Source organism: Anoplopoma fimbria, chromosome 4 (assembly GCF_027596085.1).
Source record: "Anoplopoma fimbria isolate UVic2021 breed Golden Eagle Sablefish chromosome 4, Afim_UVic_2022, whole genome shotgun sequence".
In the NCBI taxonomy this organism is placed as follows: domain Eukaryota; kingdom Metazoa; phylum Chordata; class Actinopteri; order Perciformes; family Anoplopomatidae; genus Anoplopoma; species Anoplopoma fimbria.
The window spans coordinates 16,868,538-16,883,961 of NC_072452.1; the positions used below are offsets into that span (position 1 = coordinate 16,868,538).

At 38.5% G+C, this 15,424-nt stretch overlaps 1 protein-coding gene across 1 annotated transcript; it reads right to left on the minus strand.

The window, feature by feature from the left end:
* Positions 1-105: 105 nt before the first annotated feature.
* slc9a6a (solute carrier family 9 member A6a) lies at positions 106-14,364 on the minus strand. The gene is made up of 16 exons (XM_054597111.1): positions 13,971-14,364; positions 11,059-11,258; positions 10,035-10,112; positions 9,823-9,899; positions 9,499-9,611; positions 8,863-8,968; positions 7,154-7,295; positions 6,621-6,726; positions 5,991-6,079; positions 5,234-5,347; positions 4,897-5,008; positions 4,569-4,722; positions 4,185-4,215; positions 4,015-4,100; positions 3,338-3,443; positions 106-3,103 (listed from the first exon to the last, which is right to left on the minus strand). The coding sequence occupies exons 1-16, from the start codon at positions 14,263-14,265 to the stop codon at positions 2,831-2,833; spliced, it is 2,082 nt and encodes a 693-aa protein (XP_054453086.1). The 5' UTR covers positions 14,266-14,364; the 3' UTR covers positions 106-2,830.
* Between the last annotated feature and the right edge of the window lie 1,060 nt (positions 14,365-15,424).

Consider the following 15,424-nt stretch of genomic DNA (forward strand, 5'->3'; position numbering starts at 1 on the left):
ACACACACACACACACACACACACACACACACACACACACACACACACACACACACACACACACACACACACACACACACACACACACACACACACACACCTGAATGGTGAAGTGATGAGATGAAACAGCAGTATAAAAGGACTCTTAACCATCTCGGCTGCCGCTGCAATGTGGACTTGATTCTTAACAAAGAATCATCAATAAACCAACTTAGCAATCATTCAAGATTCATTAAACTGACATGAATTTGCTCGTTTTTTTCCACGACTTTCCAGAACATAAAAAGGTAAATAATATAAAAGCAGCTGTTAGATAAAACATCATAGCCAAACAATAAAACATTCTTAATGGATGAGTGCAAATTATTCAGTTTTCAACTATTCAACTTATTTTCAATCCTTTGTTTTCCTTCAACAAAAATAATAATCAAATAATGGAACAAACAAAAAGTATAAAATGGTAGAAAGAATAAATCATTTCCTGGACGATGTGGTGTCAAGAAGAGAGCCTGATAAAAAAAATGTGAATACTTTCAATAACAAGTTCCTGCACAGCAGAAGATAACCGTGGAAGGAAAAGAGATATCTAAAGATCTGCTCTTCCTTCCACCTCTGTATCGTGCCAAACACACGAACACACTCACAAACTATCCGTCCTCCAATTCTCTCTGTCATCATCTATTTATTTCACTCTTTTCTGAAACTCCATCATCATCATCATCATCATCATCATCATCATCATCTCTTGCATCCAGTCCGCATGCAACCAAAATGTATTTCTTCGGCTCACCAAGATGATGAACCACAAAACTGTTGTGTTCAACTAAGTAACTGGGCTCTAAGTGTTTTCTGGCATCTGTCCACATCAACACTGCGTTGCCACGGTGACAACCTATCAACGCTTCCTGTTATAACCACATTAACAGCTGCTATATTCTGCACACAAAGGAGCTCACAAAACTCTTCCGTTACTTCTTGTGCACCCACACTGACATAAGACTACGAGTTTAATGTCATACATCCAATTAATTCTGAATATATTATACTCCTGTTTAACCATCAATCCATTGACCCTCAAGGAAACTATCGGGTGGAGCAGAGAAAAGCAGATCTCCAACCATTGTTTTCTATTCTGGCATTTCTCATAATGATGAACTGCCACAGTACCAGCATAAATATCTGCTCAAATCAGCGATTAATTGATTAGAATAATCATTAAGTGGCCTTCCTGTCTTATTCACTGATATTTTATGGACCTCATTGTATGAAATCTTGGGCTACGACCATCAAACAATTAATCAATTATCAAAATTGCTGTTTATCAACCGACTAAATGATTACTTGAATAAGTCTTTTTTTAAGAAGAAATGCCTCATGTTCACCGCGTCCACTTTCTCGTGTAAACATTTGCTTTTTTGTTTAGTCTTCCATGATTATGAAGTGAATATCTTTGGGTTTTCAACTATTGATCAGATAAAACAAGATATTTATATATATTAATCAATTACACAGAAAATAGCTGGTAGATTCATTGATAATAGAATAATAATTGGTTGCATAATTTGGAAAGATAATCATTTTTCTGATTTGCAGAACTTTTACTCACAAATTCACTAGTGTTCTTACCACTAACAAGTTCCTTTAGAGTCAAGGTCATGTGTCTATGTGTTTTTCAGGTTCATTTAATGAGAAGTTTCAACATTAATGCATGATTGTAATAGAAAATGTATGCTCAAAGCTAAATGTGTATGACAAATGTGTGACTCAAGCTCTGTTGCAAAAAAATAATTCAAAACACTTTAAGGTCGTCTGCATTCGGTATTCACAAAATGTCATGATGCAGGTCAAAAATGGCACTAATCTTTCTCCGCTTAAACTCATTTGGATCTCGTATTCGGAACAACAGCCCTAAAATTAGCGTCTAAAATAAGGTGTAGTGTCCCTCTCTATGTCACAGTCAAAGGTCATTGGAAGAGATCCACAACTTTCACTGCCAGGTTACACTGCATCAGTGGCATCACATTGTTAAACAATATTTACAGGCAAATAGCACAAACTGACAGTCCAAACACCCACTGAGTATATTGCTACCTTATGGACAGAGGTGTCTGTTTAGTTTTTTGTCTTTTTTTTTTTACAAAGGAAAACTACAGCCCATCCTTAACTGGCTTTGCTTCCAAGAGCTGATCCAGTATGGGTTGCCAGGCTTAAAACTACAATTCCCAGGCACTTGATTGTAACAAAATGTACAGTAAAGTTGTCCACTGGGTCAGCATGCCTCTGGTGCGCAGAGAGAAGGCAGCAACATTCACGGTCAGACCCAAAATACAAAAGCCCTCGACCTCCCATACGAAGAAAAACAGCAAGCATCCTCAGCATGCAGATAAAAGTTATAGTACTTTTGTGATATACTGTACAGCGACATTTGCATTTACACACTATCACATGCTGCTAGACCTCTGTGCAATGCTACAGTATGGTGACTGACACACAGCTTTAAGCAAAACTAAGAGAAACAGATTTTCAATTGAATAAGAAAAAAAACAAAAAACTGCAAATAAATAAAGACTATATTACAATTATGGCAGATGCCAGAGAGGTGTGGAAACGAGCAGAGCGAGAATGAGGTAGAGACAGTGATTTGCCACTAGAGGAAGTGAGAAATGTAACGGTGAGGAAATGTGCGGGGAAAAAAGAGGAATGAGGCAAGAGCAAAAGGGAATAAAAAGTGGAGGAGTGAAAGAAGGAGTGTCAGGTACTGGTCGTTTGCTCGATAGCTCGGGTCAGTGCGAGTCGGACGGTTTTCTGGGTCTGCGTTGAGAGGCTATCTTCACATCCTCAAGCGGTGGTGGGGGTCCATAAAGGGCGGCTCAGAGTCATCCATGGGCAGCACCAGGCGTGTGCCCCTCATCACCAGCTCGTGGTCTCCGTACGTCAACTCTCTGTCCAAGTCATCGGAGGTGGCGCCGCCAGCTAAGGCTGGACCGCCGCTCGTGTGGGAACCTGAGGCATCTGTACTGACTGTGATGTCGCCGTAGGTCAGGTTGATGTCACCGTCTGTCAGGATGAGGTCGGAGTCGTCATCCTTCAACTGGCACTCATTCTGGTCAGAGGGAAGATAAAAGATGTAGTTATTCAAACCAGAATAAAGAAAGGATTTACCATTAAATGATTGTAACTCGGGTTAGTGATAATTATCAATTCAAAATCTTGGTTTAACTGGACTTCTGTGCTTCATCATTCATCAAAATAACCTTTTTTTCATCGGTTAATACAGAATAAAACTTAACAAACACAGTTCAGCCAGAAATAGCTTCTGTATGAACCCGTGTCTGACCTCATAGGCCTGAGGGCTGGTGAGGAAGCGGGCGAGGGGGCCGCAGCAGGGAGGCAGCGTGGCCGTGAGAGGGGGGCCGCTGTGAGTCAGGATGGGCTTCAGATAGCTGGAGAGGGGGCTCGAGTCAAGGACGTATTACACAGAAAACAGGCATTAAGAGAGGGTGGTAAAAAGCAACAAACCGATTCAAAGATTCCTAGTACCTTAAGTAATTTAATTAGGTTATTTACTTAAAATACGTGAATGACCTTTATATTACACAGCCAATACAAGAGATGATTTGTCTTCAAGTCTATACATGGCGCTCCCTCTGCTGTCTGACACGGTGAACTACAGTAGTCACCACTCCACTGGAACAGGTTTGATGCTATTAGTAGTCATCTTGTAACCTTTATTTATCTTTTATCAAACCAATAAAGGTTTTGTAGTTTTTGCACTGTATTAACAGTTTTCAATACTTCTTTTTTTTTTTTTTTTTTTTAAATTGTATTTTTTTTACTGTGTAATGATTTTTGTTGTTTATGTTATATTTTGTTATATTCTTTTATTTATTTATTTTTTGTGCAGAATTCTTTAGCGCGAGCCATCTGTTTATCACAGACAAAATAAAAAATAAATAATTGTTTTCTGATGTTTATGATATTGATGAAAACTAGTCAGTTGTTGCCAAAGGATACTTGTGGTCAAAGTTGTACCAAATTCTAAAAAGCCAGGCACTTTCATGTTTGGTGCTTCTTCTCTCTGAGCCGTCAGTGATACTCATCTGTAAAAACACAGAAAATGCAGTTAAGGTGTTTTTCTTAAAGTCAAATTACATCAATAAGGATTTAACAGGGGTCACACTTACAGAATTGTCTTGATCAGCGTCCACTCCCACTCTGTTAAAGGAAGACAAACACATGTAAACCAATTGCAGTTATAAACCGTTGGAGCAGAACAGTGTTGTGAAGCATGTTTCCCCCGTTTAGCAAGTTCCTGAGCAGCAAGGTTGCATGTAAAGGTGGGCGTACTGAAAAAAGCCTCAAGCCATCACCAGAGCACGGACAAAGATCATATTGAAAGATTCTTGGAATTTTAACCTGATGAACCAGTTAAACATAGCTGGACAAAAGAAGAAGAAAGAAGAATTTCTCTGACATTATCTGAAATACCCTGGTATGTTTTCAACAAATGCTAACTGCAAATCCAGTTTGTCCCTGGAATGGGTTAGATGGGTGAAGGAGAGGCCTACCGAATACGCTGGCAGGACAACATCTGGGTGGTGCCACCTCCACAAACCCAAACTGTGAAGAACACCACGAGCAGAGTGGTGGAAAACATCATCTTACGGGCGTATGTCGCAGTGTCCCTGATGGACAGGGCAAAGGTCATGGCGCCTCGCAGTCCTGAGGAGCACAGCATGGAGAATGTTGAACATAAACAAGCATGCAAAGCTTGTAGTGGTTGTCTTATCTAATCTACTCACAGTGAGCCTAAAAACAGTCTTATTCTTATCTCATATATTCTTTTTAGAGTAATTGCACATAATACATGTCTTCTTCTATCTGTGTGCCACTAACCCGCAAACATCATCATGTGCTGGAAGTTGGATCTGATCTTGTTGCGTCGTCCCAAATTAAGAAGAAACGAGAGAGGGTAGATGTTCGCAGCTCTTCCCAGGAACACTGCCACCTAAGAGGGAACGAGGTTAAGGAGAGGACAACAAAACAGAGTTGTGCCAAGCTCATTTAGCGCCCCTTTAAATCAATTAGCGCTTGCTTCTTGGCGGTAAATTGTCATACTGTGGGAATTTTCTTCCTCTACGCTTTCACTGACATGCAAGTAAAAATAGCAAGTTGTTGCAAAGGGTTGTATAAGGCTTTGTGTGCAACAGATAGTTTAACATGCAAAAGATACAAAAGCTCCAACGATGAACATGGGATTAAAGACATGGCTCTGGAAGGTAAACAGGGTCAGACCCATGTAGGAGAAGATGAAGTTCTCTGCCAGGAAATTTAGCACCTCAAACAGCTGCAACACAAGAGAAACACCATCAACTGATTTAGATAACAGCAGCCAAATTACATTCAACAAAAAAACACAGTTGAATACACATTGCTCGCACGACTTTGACTGCAAACAATCTTAAAAATCTAATTTTCAGTGCTAGTATAAATGTATTTATTTTATTTCATTATATTTCAAAGGAAAACAATTTTTAAATTTTCAGTGCTTGTATAAATGTATTTATTTATTTTATTTCATTATATTTCAAAGGAAAAAATGTTTTTAGTTTTGGATTCTGTTTTTGTTAATAATGCCTTTGTTGTCTCTTTCATTCAAATCTTTTTAAAAACAGTGTAATCTAGATTTCGCCCTTCATGAATTTGTGTTACATTGTGTATGTCTAGTAAAGAAGAGAATGGTACAGAGGGAGTGCAATAGTTTCATCAAACTGTACATATCAAAATTAAACCCATTACGATTGTACCATTTTATAGCTTGTTAATTGACAAACACCTTTGTTCATTGTGTGACTTTTTCATTTAAAAAAACTTTTCTTGACAAGGTCACTGATAAACTCCACCTTTAACCTTTTTTACCACCAAAGTAAAAGCACAGACATTAAAAAAGAAGAGAATGAGCAGTGGTGTGGTTGTAGTCCAGGTCTGACCTGTTTGGTCCTGTCCTGGGAATCAGGGGACAGATTGTTGAAGGTGTAATGAGCCTGAGTGATGCCACAGAACAGCACAGCAACCACGCCTGCAGCACACCAGGAGGGACAGAGATACAGAGACAGAGTGATCAATAAACACTGATTATTGACAATCTCGAAGATCTAAATTTGACTGAATGGTGATTGAGCCAATGTCCAACTGATGAAAGCCCTTGCATTTGTTTGCAGTATTGTGAACTGGCTGGCTGGAAAAATCACAAGCGGTGAATTCTGGGAAGTGAGATCTAATAAAACACCTACAATTCCACCTATCATCATAGGTGCAGCCAAAGAGAACAAAATGTAGATCTTCAAGAATGTAATTAAGTTATTTGTTTTGGATTGTGCCAAGATACTTTGAATGTAGATGCAGCACAGTCTCTGCAACCTATTAACATTACTAATCTATTTTTATCTGATCATTACTTATAGAATAGCAACAGATTACATTACAGTGAACCATCCTTACCTTGTCTGCTTCAGCGCCATTTTTAAATGTCTAAAAGTGTGTGTGTGTGTGTGTGTGTGTGTGTGTGTGTGTGTGTGTGTGTGTGTGTGTGTGTGTGTGTGTGTGTGTGTGTGTGTTACCTGTGAAGCCACAGGCCTCAGCCAGCAGGAATGTGCTCCATGACATGAGGAAGAACAGAGCCGTCTCCAACAGCGGGAAATCCCTCAGCTTGGTGAACTTAGTCACGTACAGACAAGAAGTCAAGGAGTTTAACGAAGATACTACAAAATGAGTTCATGTTATAACATTATACCAAGTTTTCCATTCTTTGAAGAAGTGAATCTGAAAAAAATCTGACATTGTGGAGAGATAATTTCACTTGTTTCCAAATCAAAAATGATTTTGTTAAATTGAATCAGGGCTTCTTATGGAGCAGTTGTCCATATTTCAAAATGCCTGTTTCAAATGGTTTTCTCAAACAAGAAAAATATATTGTAAACAAGTCCTATAACTGACTCATTTTGACTTACTTTTTAACTATTATTTCACAAAATCCTAGGTTGTTTTAGTAATGTAGTATATTTACAAAACATCACTTATCAAAAGTCAGATTTAATTTAACATTTAATTGGTTGTGCTTTGTAAACATGATAAATAAATGAATAAAAGATATTAGAGCAGTGACGATCCCGGTGGCCACTCCCAGAGCAAAGGAGCCGCTGAAGACTCCGAGGAACATCCCAAAAGACTTCAGCATCGCCATGACCTCAAACGTGTGACTGTTGTCCCCTTGTGGCTGGTAAGCTACTATAGACCTGAAATAACAGAAGCGTACAGAGAGTGTAAATCAAGTCAAACATTAAGATAAAAGAGTTACACATAGAGGTCATAAAATGAAACTAAAGCTAGAATACAGTAAATGTAGAAGGCTTGTTGTATAGTATGATGTAACTGCCTAACGTGTACTGTTAATAAACTTCTTATTGGCAAATATTTGTGTCAATAAATGCACATTCCCCTCCCATAGTAGGTCTCCTCTTACAGGGCACTTTTTTTAAAAATATTCATTCATTTTGCTTCTGTTGATAAAGAGCAGGCTTTCACAGCAAAAACTCTCACTCATGCAAGTTAAGATAAAGAGGAAAGCAGAGTTATGTAGAGGAACAAAACAGTCTCAGGTTCTTTTTGGATGGTTAAGTGTTAGTACTCAACTTAGAACAAAGTGGCTTACTTCAAAGTCTGCTGAAGTGATATAACTGTGTGGAAATACGTCGAGGTATGTAATCCATTCGTTAGACTGCATACATGCAGGTTTATTTTGCAAGGGACACATTTTTTCATAAATCCTGTGCTTTGAAAATGGTGTGGACAGAAACATTAAAATGTTATGAAAATGTTGTCAATTGGCCAAAAGCAGCAACAACAACAATCTCATTGACATATCTGTGTTACAGCTACTATGCACTGTATAGTATGTTTTTTTATTACAGAAGATGAAACTCATTTTATACATCAACATTGTTCACTTGGTAGTTGAGTAGCAACGCTGAACAATCCATAAAGAGTCTAATTAAAAAACCAAGATGATACCTCTCATCAAATTTGACTCAACCAGCTTTTGAAAATACTTCACTTTTTAAGTTAGAGTTTGGGATGAAAGGGATTATATTGCAGCAGAATTATTAAAAATTCAGCAGTCAATAAGAAAAAGCAGTTTTTCAAATAGTTTGCTGAGGCGATAATATATACTGAAAGTGATAAATGCACCCCCTCCATCCACTACACACAAAACAAATCACCAGGCATTTTGTCTTTAAGCATCCTTGGCATCCTGCCTCCTTCCTGGCTCTTTAAATAGACACTATCTTCAAAAAGAATGGGAATGTGTGTGTTGCTGACTCACAACATCAGAAAACAGTTTACAGAAAAAAAGCAAAAAATAAACGAATAAATAAAGAAATGTTCTGCATCTCTGGTTGAATAAGGCAGAGTCGAAAAATAAATGGCTGGTGATTTGTCATGTTTGTCCCAAGGCACCGCAAAGGCACACAATGCCATGCTCTACTTAGTTCACCCGTTCAATGGGCTGGTCACAGTTTCTCCGCAGGGAAAGGCCCCTCCACTTTGCCTGCTATTATAATTTATAATTCTGTGAAAATAATAACAGTCCCATGCAGAGGAGGAGAAAAAAAAGTGTGTTAGCTTAGAGACCAACTTGTGTTTAGCATGGCAATAATGAGAAGCTGTTATTAGGTTAGTTAAAAGGTCACTGGCTGATCGATTGCCATTTCTCTCATTTAGCAGCTCTGTGCATGTTCAAGCTGGTTTGGGATGGATGCAGACTCATGGTTCTAAGTGTGATGTGATTTCAAGACGACTTACGAGGACAGAACTACGGCCACTGCATCGTTGAGCACACTCTCTCCAAACAGCAGAGCGTACAGATCCACATCAACCTGCAGCTCGTTGAAGATAGCCAGTACCGTCACTGTGAACAAAGAGGAACTGAGTAAAATAATTTGGTATCCATGTTGGAACTGAAGCATATAATGATTCACATGACTGAGCAAGGTTGGAGCTGTGTTTCAGTTCTTTATTACATAATAATACTGTAAAAGTTTATGTTAATGATTAACATATAGATTAACTTTACTTGTACTTTGTAGAAATAGGAAATAAAACAAGCATTGCAATGATCTTTCTACCAGCTGTGGATCAGATCTCTATCTCAGTTGGACTTTGTGTCATAGGAAAAATAGTGTTCATCTAAAACTACAAACAAGAACTGAGTTATTCATACAGACCTGATGGTTATTTTTCCAGTGAACAAATTATTCTTAATATACTATATTCAACTTTGACAATTTCTTTATTTTATGATGCATTCTTTGTGTCCTGTTTGCTAGTCTGTGTACTGAAAGCTTTAAGCAATTCCAAAAGACATAAGTGAATCCAGGTTATAATTGGTGTTACTTGTAAGCAAGAAAAAGTTTGATGACAGAGATTGAGCATACATACCAGGGTCGGTGGCAGAGACAATGGCTCCAAAGAACAGGCAATCAGTGAAGAAGAAGTCTTCAGCCAGCTGTCCCACCTGCTTCATTAGCACCACACAGCCGTACATCAGCAACCTGATGGAGGAACAGCAGGTGGTGTCGCACATCCCCATCAAAAACACTGACTTTAGTGGCATTAAGGGCAGTTTACAACCATAGTAATTGACATGTATGAATATTTCTCTGCTGTTGGGTCTCTTGTGGCTACAGTATAGAGCTGTACATGTGAAATCAGAACGGTGGATGTTTCTCTTAGTGTTGGATTTTTGCAAATCAATTTTCTTACCCAATAACAAAACAGGAGACAACTGTCCCCATGAAGGCATAAGCCAGGATGGATCCCATGTTACGGAAAAAGTGTCTCTGAAAGAAAAAAAAGGTTGAACAACGGTCATGCATAGTGACTAAAATCATTATTCATCAGGAGTCAAACGTGTTAAAATTATTCACATTCCGTCTTTGTGAAACAGTAGAGAGAGTGCCTGAATACTACTGTACCCTTTTCAAGCTGTAGCCAGCGTGGAAGATGATAGGTGGTAGGAGAATATTGAAGAACACTTCAGGGTCAAAGGTCACCTGAGTCAAACACAAAAAAAGGTATCACATTAAAGAAATAAACAAAAAAAGAGACAAAGTTGTTTAATGGATACTTGGATTATTGGATTAAATATAATTCATAACAGAGAACATATGATGGTCCACCAATGACTAACAATGCTACCATACTAATCATACTAAAACAAGTAAACAAAACAGCTCTGTGACATGGCACTTATTACTTGTTTTAGTAGGATTTTAAGAGGAATATAGCATGTTATCTTTGAAGACCACCTTAAAGTTCTAGTCGTCAAAAATGAACACCAGCATAATAGTAATGAATCTAAAGATTATCTATAGTGACCCTCAGGCAAAGGGCACCTGTCTTTCATCAATATTTTTCTGTAACATTTTAATTTGTAAATCTCTCAGAGGGCAGCATAATGCCACTTATTTTAACAGAAGTAATACACTTTTCTTACATGCTGAACCTTTTTTTTAATAAAATCAGGCTTCTATTAAAAAAACAAGATGTGGAGAATTCATGTTGCATAAAGATTCAAACCAAATAATATATTTTACTAAGGATGAAACTAATAATTTCTTCCATTATCAATTAATCAGATTTTCTGGATTAATTGAGCAATAATTTTGTATATAAACTGTAAGAGTTGAAAATGCATTTCCTAGAGCCAAAGCAACGTCTTTAAACTGGATGTTTTGTCCAAAAACAAAATTATTTCAAATAGTTGCCAATAAATTTTCAGTTGATTAACTAAACAGTTTATCAAGTGATTGATTCAGCTCTACATTGTACAGTTGCAACATGACCAGCGGAAAAACCTTAAACCTGTTGACAGATCTATAGTAATAGTATAGTAATGTGGTGGCATTACAGTATAGTATAGTAGTATAGTAGGTTTTTGTGATAAGACATAAGATTTTCAAACAATCAAGCATTTCAAACATTATTGACCGTCTGTACCTTTCGCAGCATCTCGTTATCTTGCACGTCGTTCACCTCGTTGGCACCGATCTCTCCTTTCAGAGTGTACTCGTAGAATTTGCCACTGACATTGATCAGAAGAGTGGCGGGACTGGCATTAACATGGCAGCTCATGGTGACGTTGCTAATGTCCCGAGGAACGTGGATGCCATAACGCAAGACCACGCCAACAAGTACGCCTGGGAATAAAATTAAGACAAAAAGAAAAAGGATACAGAAGGGAGAGATGATTAATATTATCCGTCTATGGTTGCAAAAAGGGAGGTTAACATGATGAGGGGTGTCACTAGAGGAGTGAATGTTGAGTGGTCAGATAGATTTTTTGGTTGAAAAGAAATGATGAAAATTCTTAGCCTCATACAGCCAGACTGAATGATGTACGATCAGCTTTTGCCAAGAAATCTTGGAAAGATAGAAAATTAATAATCCTGTCAGATTGTACCAGACAAATAAGGCATATTGTTTGGATTATGATTTTTTTAAAAACTCTGGTATTTTCATTTTCTCTGATTTATCAGGTTATTAGACCTGCAGTCAGAAGGAATTTGGGTGAAACTGTGTTGTTAATTATACAATGTTGCCAAATGTGTTTTGCTTATCAAAATAATAACGTGTAAATTGACACCAAACTGTAACCAGCAAGTATAGGAGCTGATAATCAAGCACAGTTTGCACATGCCAACTCTTATCAAGGAGGAAAAGCAAACACTGTTCATGACGGCTCTGGGTCATTTGAGTGCTCCAGCAAGCCAAACCAGTTAGCCAGCATGGAAAAATCTGGACACATTTAACCAGACACATAGAATCAGTGGTGTATAGTAACGAAGTAGAAATACTTCGTTACTGTACTTAAGTCGTTTTTTTGGATATCTGTACTTTATTTTACTATTTATATTTCTGTTGACTTTCACTTTTACTTCACTACATTTTGCAAAGAAAACTGATACTTTGACTCCGATACATTTCCCCTGAAACCTTCGTTATTCGCTACAAAATCAAATCTATCTTTAGAAAAAAAATGAATCATGAGACCAACGTGAGGGCTGCACGGTGGTGTAGTGGTTAGCACTGTCGCCTCACAGCAAGAGGGGCCCGGGTTCAATTCCCGGGCCAGACAACCTTCTGTGTGGAGTTTGCATGTTCTCCCCGTGTCAGCGTGGGTTCTCTCCGGGTTCTCCGGCTTCCTCCCACAGTCCAAAGACATGCAGGTTAGGTTAATTGATGACTCTGAAATTGCCCGTAGGTGTGAATGTGAGTGGTAAATCATAGGCTAGTTAATCACTCCAGCACCCCCGCGACCCTTAACTGGATAAGCAGGTTACGGAAGATGGATGGATGGATGGATGAGACCAACGTCGGGGACTGTGGTGGAACACAGACTGCAAGCAAGCAGGTCAAAGTTAAATCACTGGTTAATCACGTTAATGCGCAATTGCAAACAAGTTTGCTGATGCCCAGTGATGCCCAGGATGCCAGCTAGCGAGCGACCACTCTGCGATGACTGGTTTCATGATGGAAGCAGAAACGGAAGCACCTGCTACTCCCGCAACAAACCACGGTGGAGACGAAGACCAACACCTGTGGCCATATCTGCGAGAAATGTTTTCTTATGTTGGAGTGAAAGATTCTTCGTACCGGATGAAGAGCCTCTTATGCCCAAAGCTACTGAAATATTGGCATTCAAAAACTCCCCATCCAACCTCAGGAAACACATTGAGGTAAATTAAGATTAATCCCATGAGCCGCAACGTTAATGTTTAGTTATCATAATTAGCATAAACCTGTTCAGATATCTAGCAGTGTTTCCCACAGGATTGGAGTATATCTTTGGCGGGGGGGGGACAGGTGTCTGATCTTCTAATTTAACTACACATGGTGTATGTTAGGCTGCTGTCTCTGTTTGTACCTCCTTGTCCTTGGTCATGGTGGCCACAGCACTTAAAATAATAAACTTCATAATTCTCAAAATTCTAACCCTTTGCTTTTTTATTAACAGCATTTACTTGTACTTTTACTTTCAATACTTAAGTACCATTAATATCAGAAAATTACTTTTGATACTTAAGTACAGTAAATATTAGATACTTTAAGACTTTTACTCAAGTAGTATTCTAATAGGTGACTTTCACTTTTACTGGAGTCATTTTCCAGTAAGGTATCTTTACTTTTACTCAAGTATGGCTTTTGGGTACTTTATACACCACTGCATAGAATAGAATATGGGATTGGGCAGCGGTGGCCTAAAGTTTGAAGTTTGCTTGCTAGTTGGCTTTACTCTCATGTGAAACTCCCCCCTGAACAAATAAAAGGTGACATTTCTTTTTTTTAACTACAGCTGAGCTTTTCCTACGTCTACTTCAAATTGCCAAATGTTCCGACTACAGCATGAGTAACTCTCATCCATTCAGACACTTATTTTAGAGGTCAGCTCAGGAGAATTTTGCCAACTCATTTGAAATGCCACCAAAGAGCATTGACAGCCCAGTGATTGGTGTCCTATCGGGTGTGGGAAGGGTAACTGAGTGAAGGAGGGGACAGTCAATCACATGACACATGCTCCAGCACATCCACCCTTGGCCTTAACAGACCACAGAGAAGGGAAGTGACATTTTTTCAAAGTGCAGTGGTCAAAAAAAAATACCTAACTGCTTGGATGTAATGTTCAAAACCCAGCAGCGAGGTGTTTACATGGACGTAACTAATCCTGTTACCTTACAGCCTCTGGCTAAAGTGGCCTGCTGCCCAGATGTACTGAAATGCGACACAGCTCTGCAACTTATTGGACGAATAAAGCCAGATATTGACATGCAATCATTTTCAAATCAAATAATTAGCACACAATTACATGAATGGCACTGATAGATGCTCCCAGTCTCGCTCATGCGTCTCACCATAAATCATCGCCAGTCCGGTTTCGTGCAGGAACCTGAATCGCCGATGTTTGAACAGCCAGATGGTGAGGATGGTGAGGGTGAGCAGCATGATGAAGATGAGCAGGTCCGCGCTGTCCTGCCTGTGGCTCTCCTCAGCCTTTTTCTCCGTAACGATGTTCTCCATGGCACTGTCCTCCTCCTGCGGTGTAGATGCTCTGCAAACACAGATGCTCACGGACAGACTCACTAGCACGAACAGCCACAGCGTCCTCGTTGCCCTCCAGGCATTGTTGACAGTCACTTTAAACACCATTGCAGCTACTCGGCGGTCAAATGCTGCAGTGTCGTCGTAGATAAAGAAGCAAACTTTGTGCTAATATGATTCACGAACTGGGAGAGAGCACAGAGCAGAAAGACGACAGCAACAGAGGCAACGATTCCGGCCCGGAAGTGAAACTGGTTTTTTTCCAGAAAGTGTACAATGTTTATTTCAGAGTAAAAGCACTACGGCAGGATGTCGCTGGTTTAAATACACTTTAAGAAGCAGAACGTATTGTACATAATTGTGTGTTGTTGTGGATTAACAAAATAATTGATTTTGTCATTTTTCACAAAACATTTCCATAGCACATGATACTAGTTACAACCAGGGACTCTTATTATGAAATCGCGATTTTCCCATAATTTTCAACAGGAAGTGAGATAAATATTATTTTATGCATTTCTGGTATATTGTCAGATTTGGATGATTTGTCTGATTCTAATGCGATATTACAATTGTAAATTAAACAAAACGATTCCTATTTGGCCAAGGTGTTTTTTTGATGACGGATTTATTTAATTTGAAATACACAAAGCACAACTATGAAAAAAAACAGCTAATTATAATTTTAATTAGTTGCCAAATAAGTCATATTCAGTTGAGAATCATCTATTTTTATATATATATAAAAAAAATATAAAAAATATATATTTTTTATGTTTTAAATAACAGATAAAAATATATATATCTTTAATGTTTTCCGTATATTTTTCCCCGCCAGAAACTTGTCTGTGTAACAAGCATCGCGAGACAAAGTACGAGATGGGAATTCATGTGACGTTCGAGTTTGTCGGACATAATTTATTTGTTATGGATACGTACCTGAACCTGTCCTATCGTTAGTCCTTAACCATTTTTCTATGATGTATAGCTAAGATATATGTATTTGATATAATAAATAAAATAACGTGTGTGCTGGTTAGCTTGTTTGCCAGTCAAATACAGTAAGCACGGGTAGTCCACAAGGGCGGTATCCCAAACCTTCTGGTGCTATATTCAATTATTAATTCACTTGTTTTATCTCTGTATCATACTAAACATTTGGCCCATCACAAATGAGACTACTATACACCAATATGTTTTTATAAATCTTCCAGACTTGCATATACAAAGCATGTGCAAATAGCAAAACAAAACAGAAAAATATATA

What these genes read in the sequence shown, in the direction of transcription:
- slc9a6a (XM_054597111.1), bottom strand. Translation starts at nt 14,265, where the DNA reads ATGGTGTTTAAAGTGACTGTCAACAATGCCTGGAGGGCAACGAGGACG. An exon ending in GCACATGATGATGTTTGCGG is followed by an intron (nt 4,723 to 4,896) that starts GTTAGTGGCACA and finishes TGTGCTCCTCAG; the next exon opens with GACTGCGAGGCGCCATGACC. An exon ending in CCAGCCCTCAGGCCTATGAG is followed by an intron (nt 3,104 to 3,337) that starts GTCAGACACGGG and finishes CCCTCTGACCAG; the next exon opens with AATGAGTGCCAGTTGAAGGA.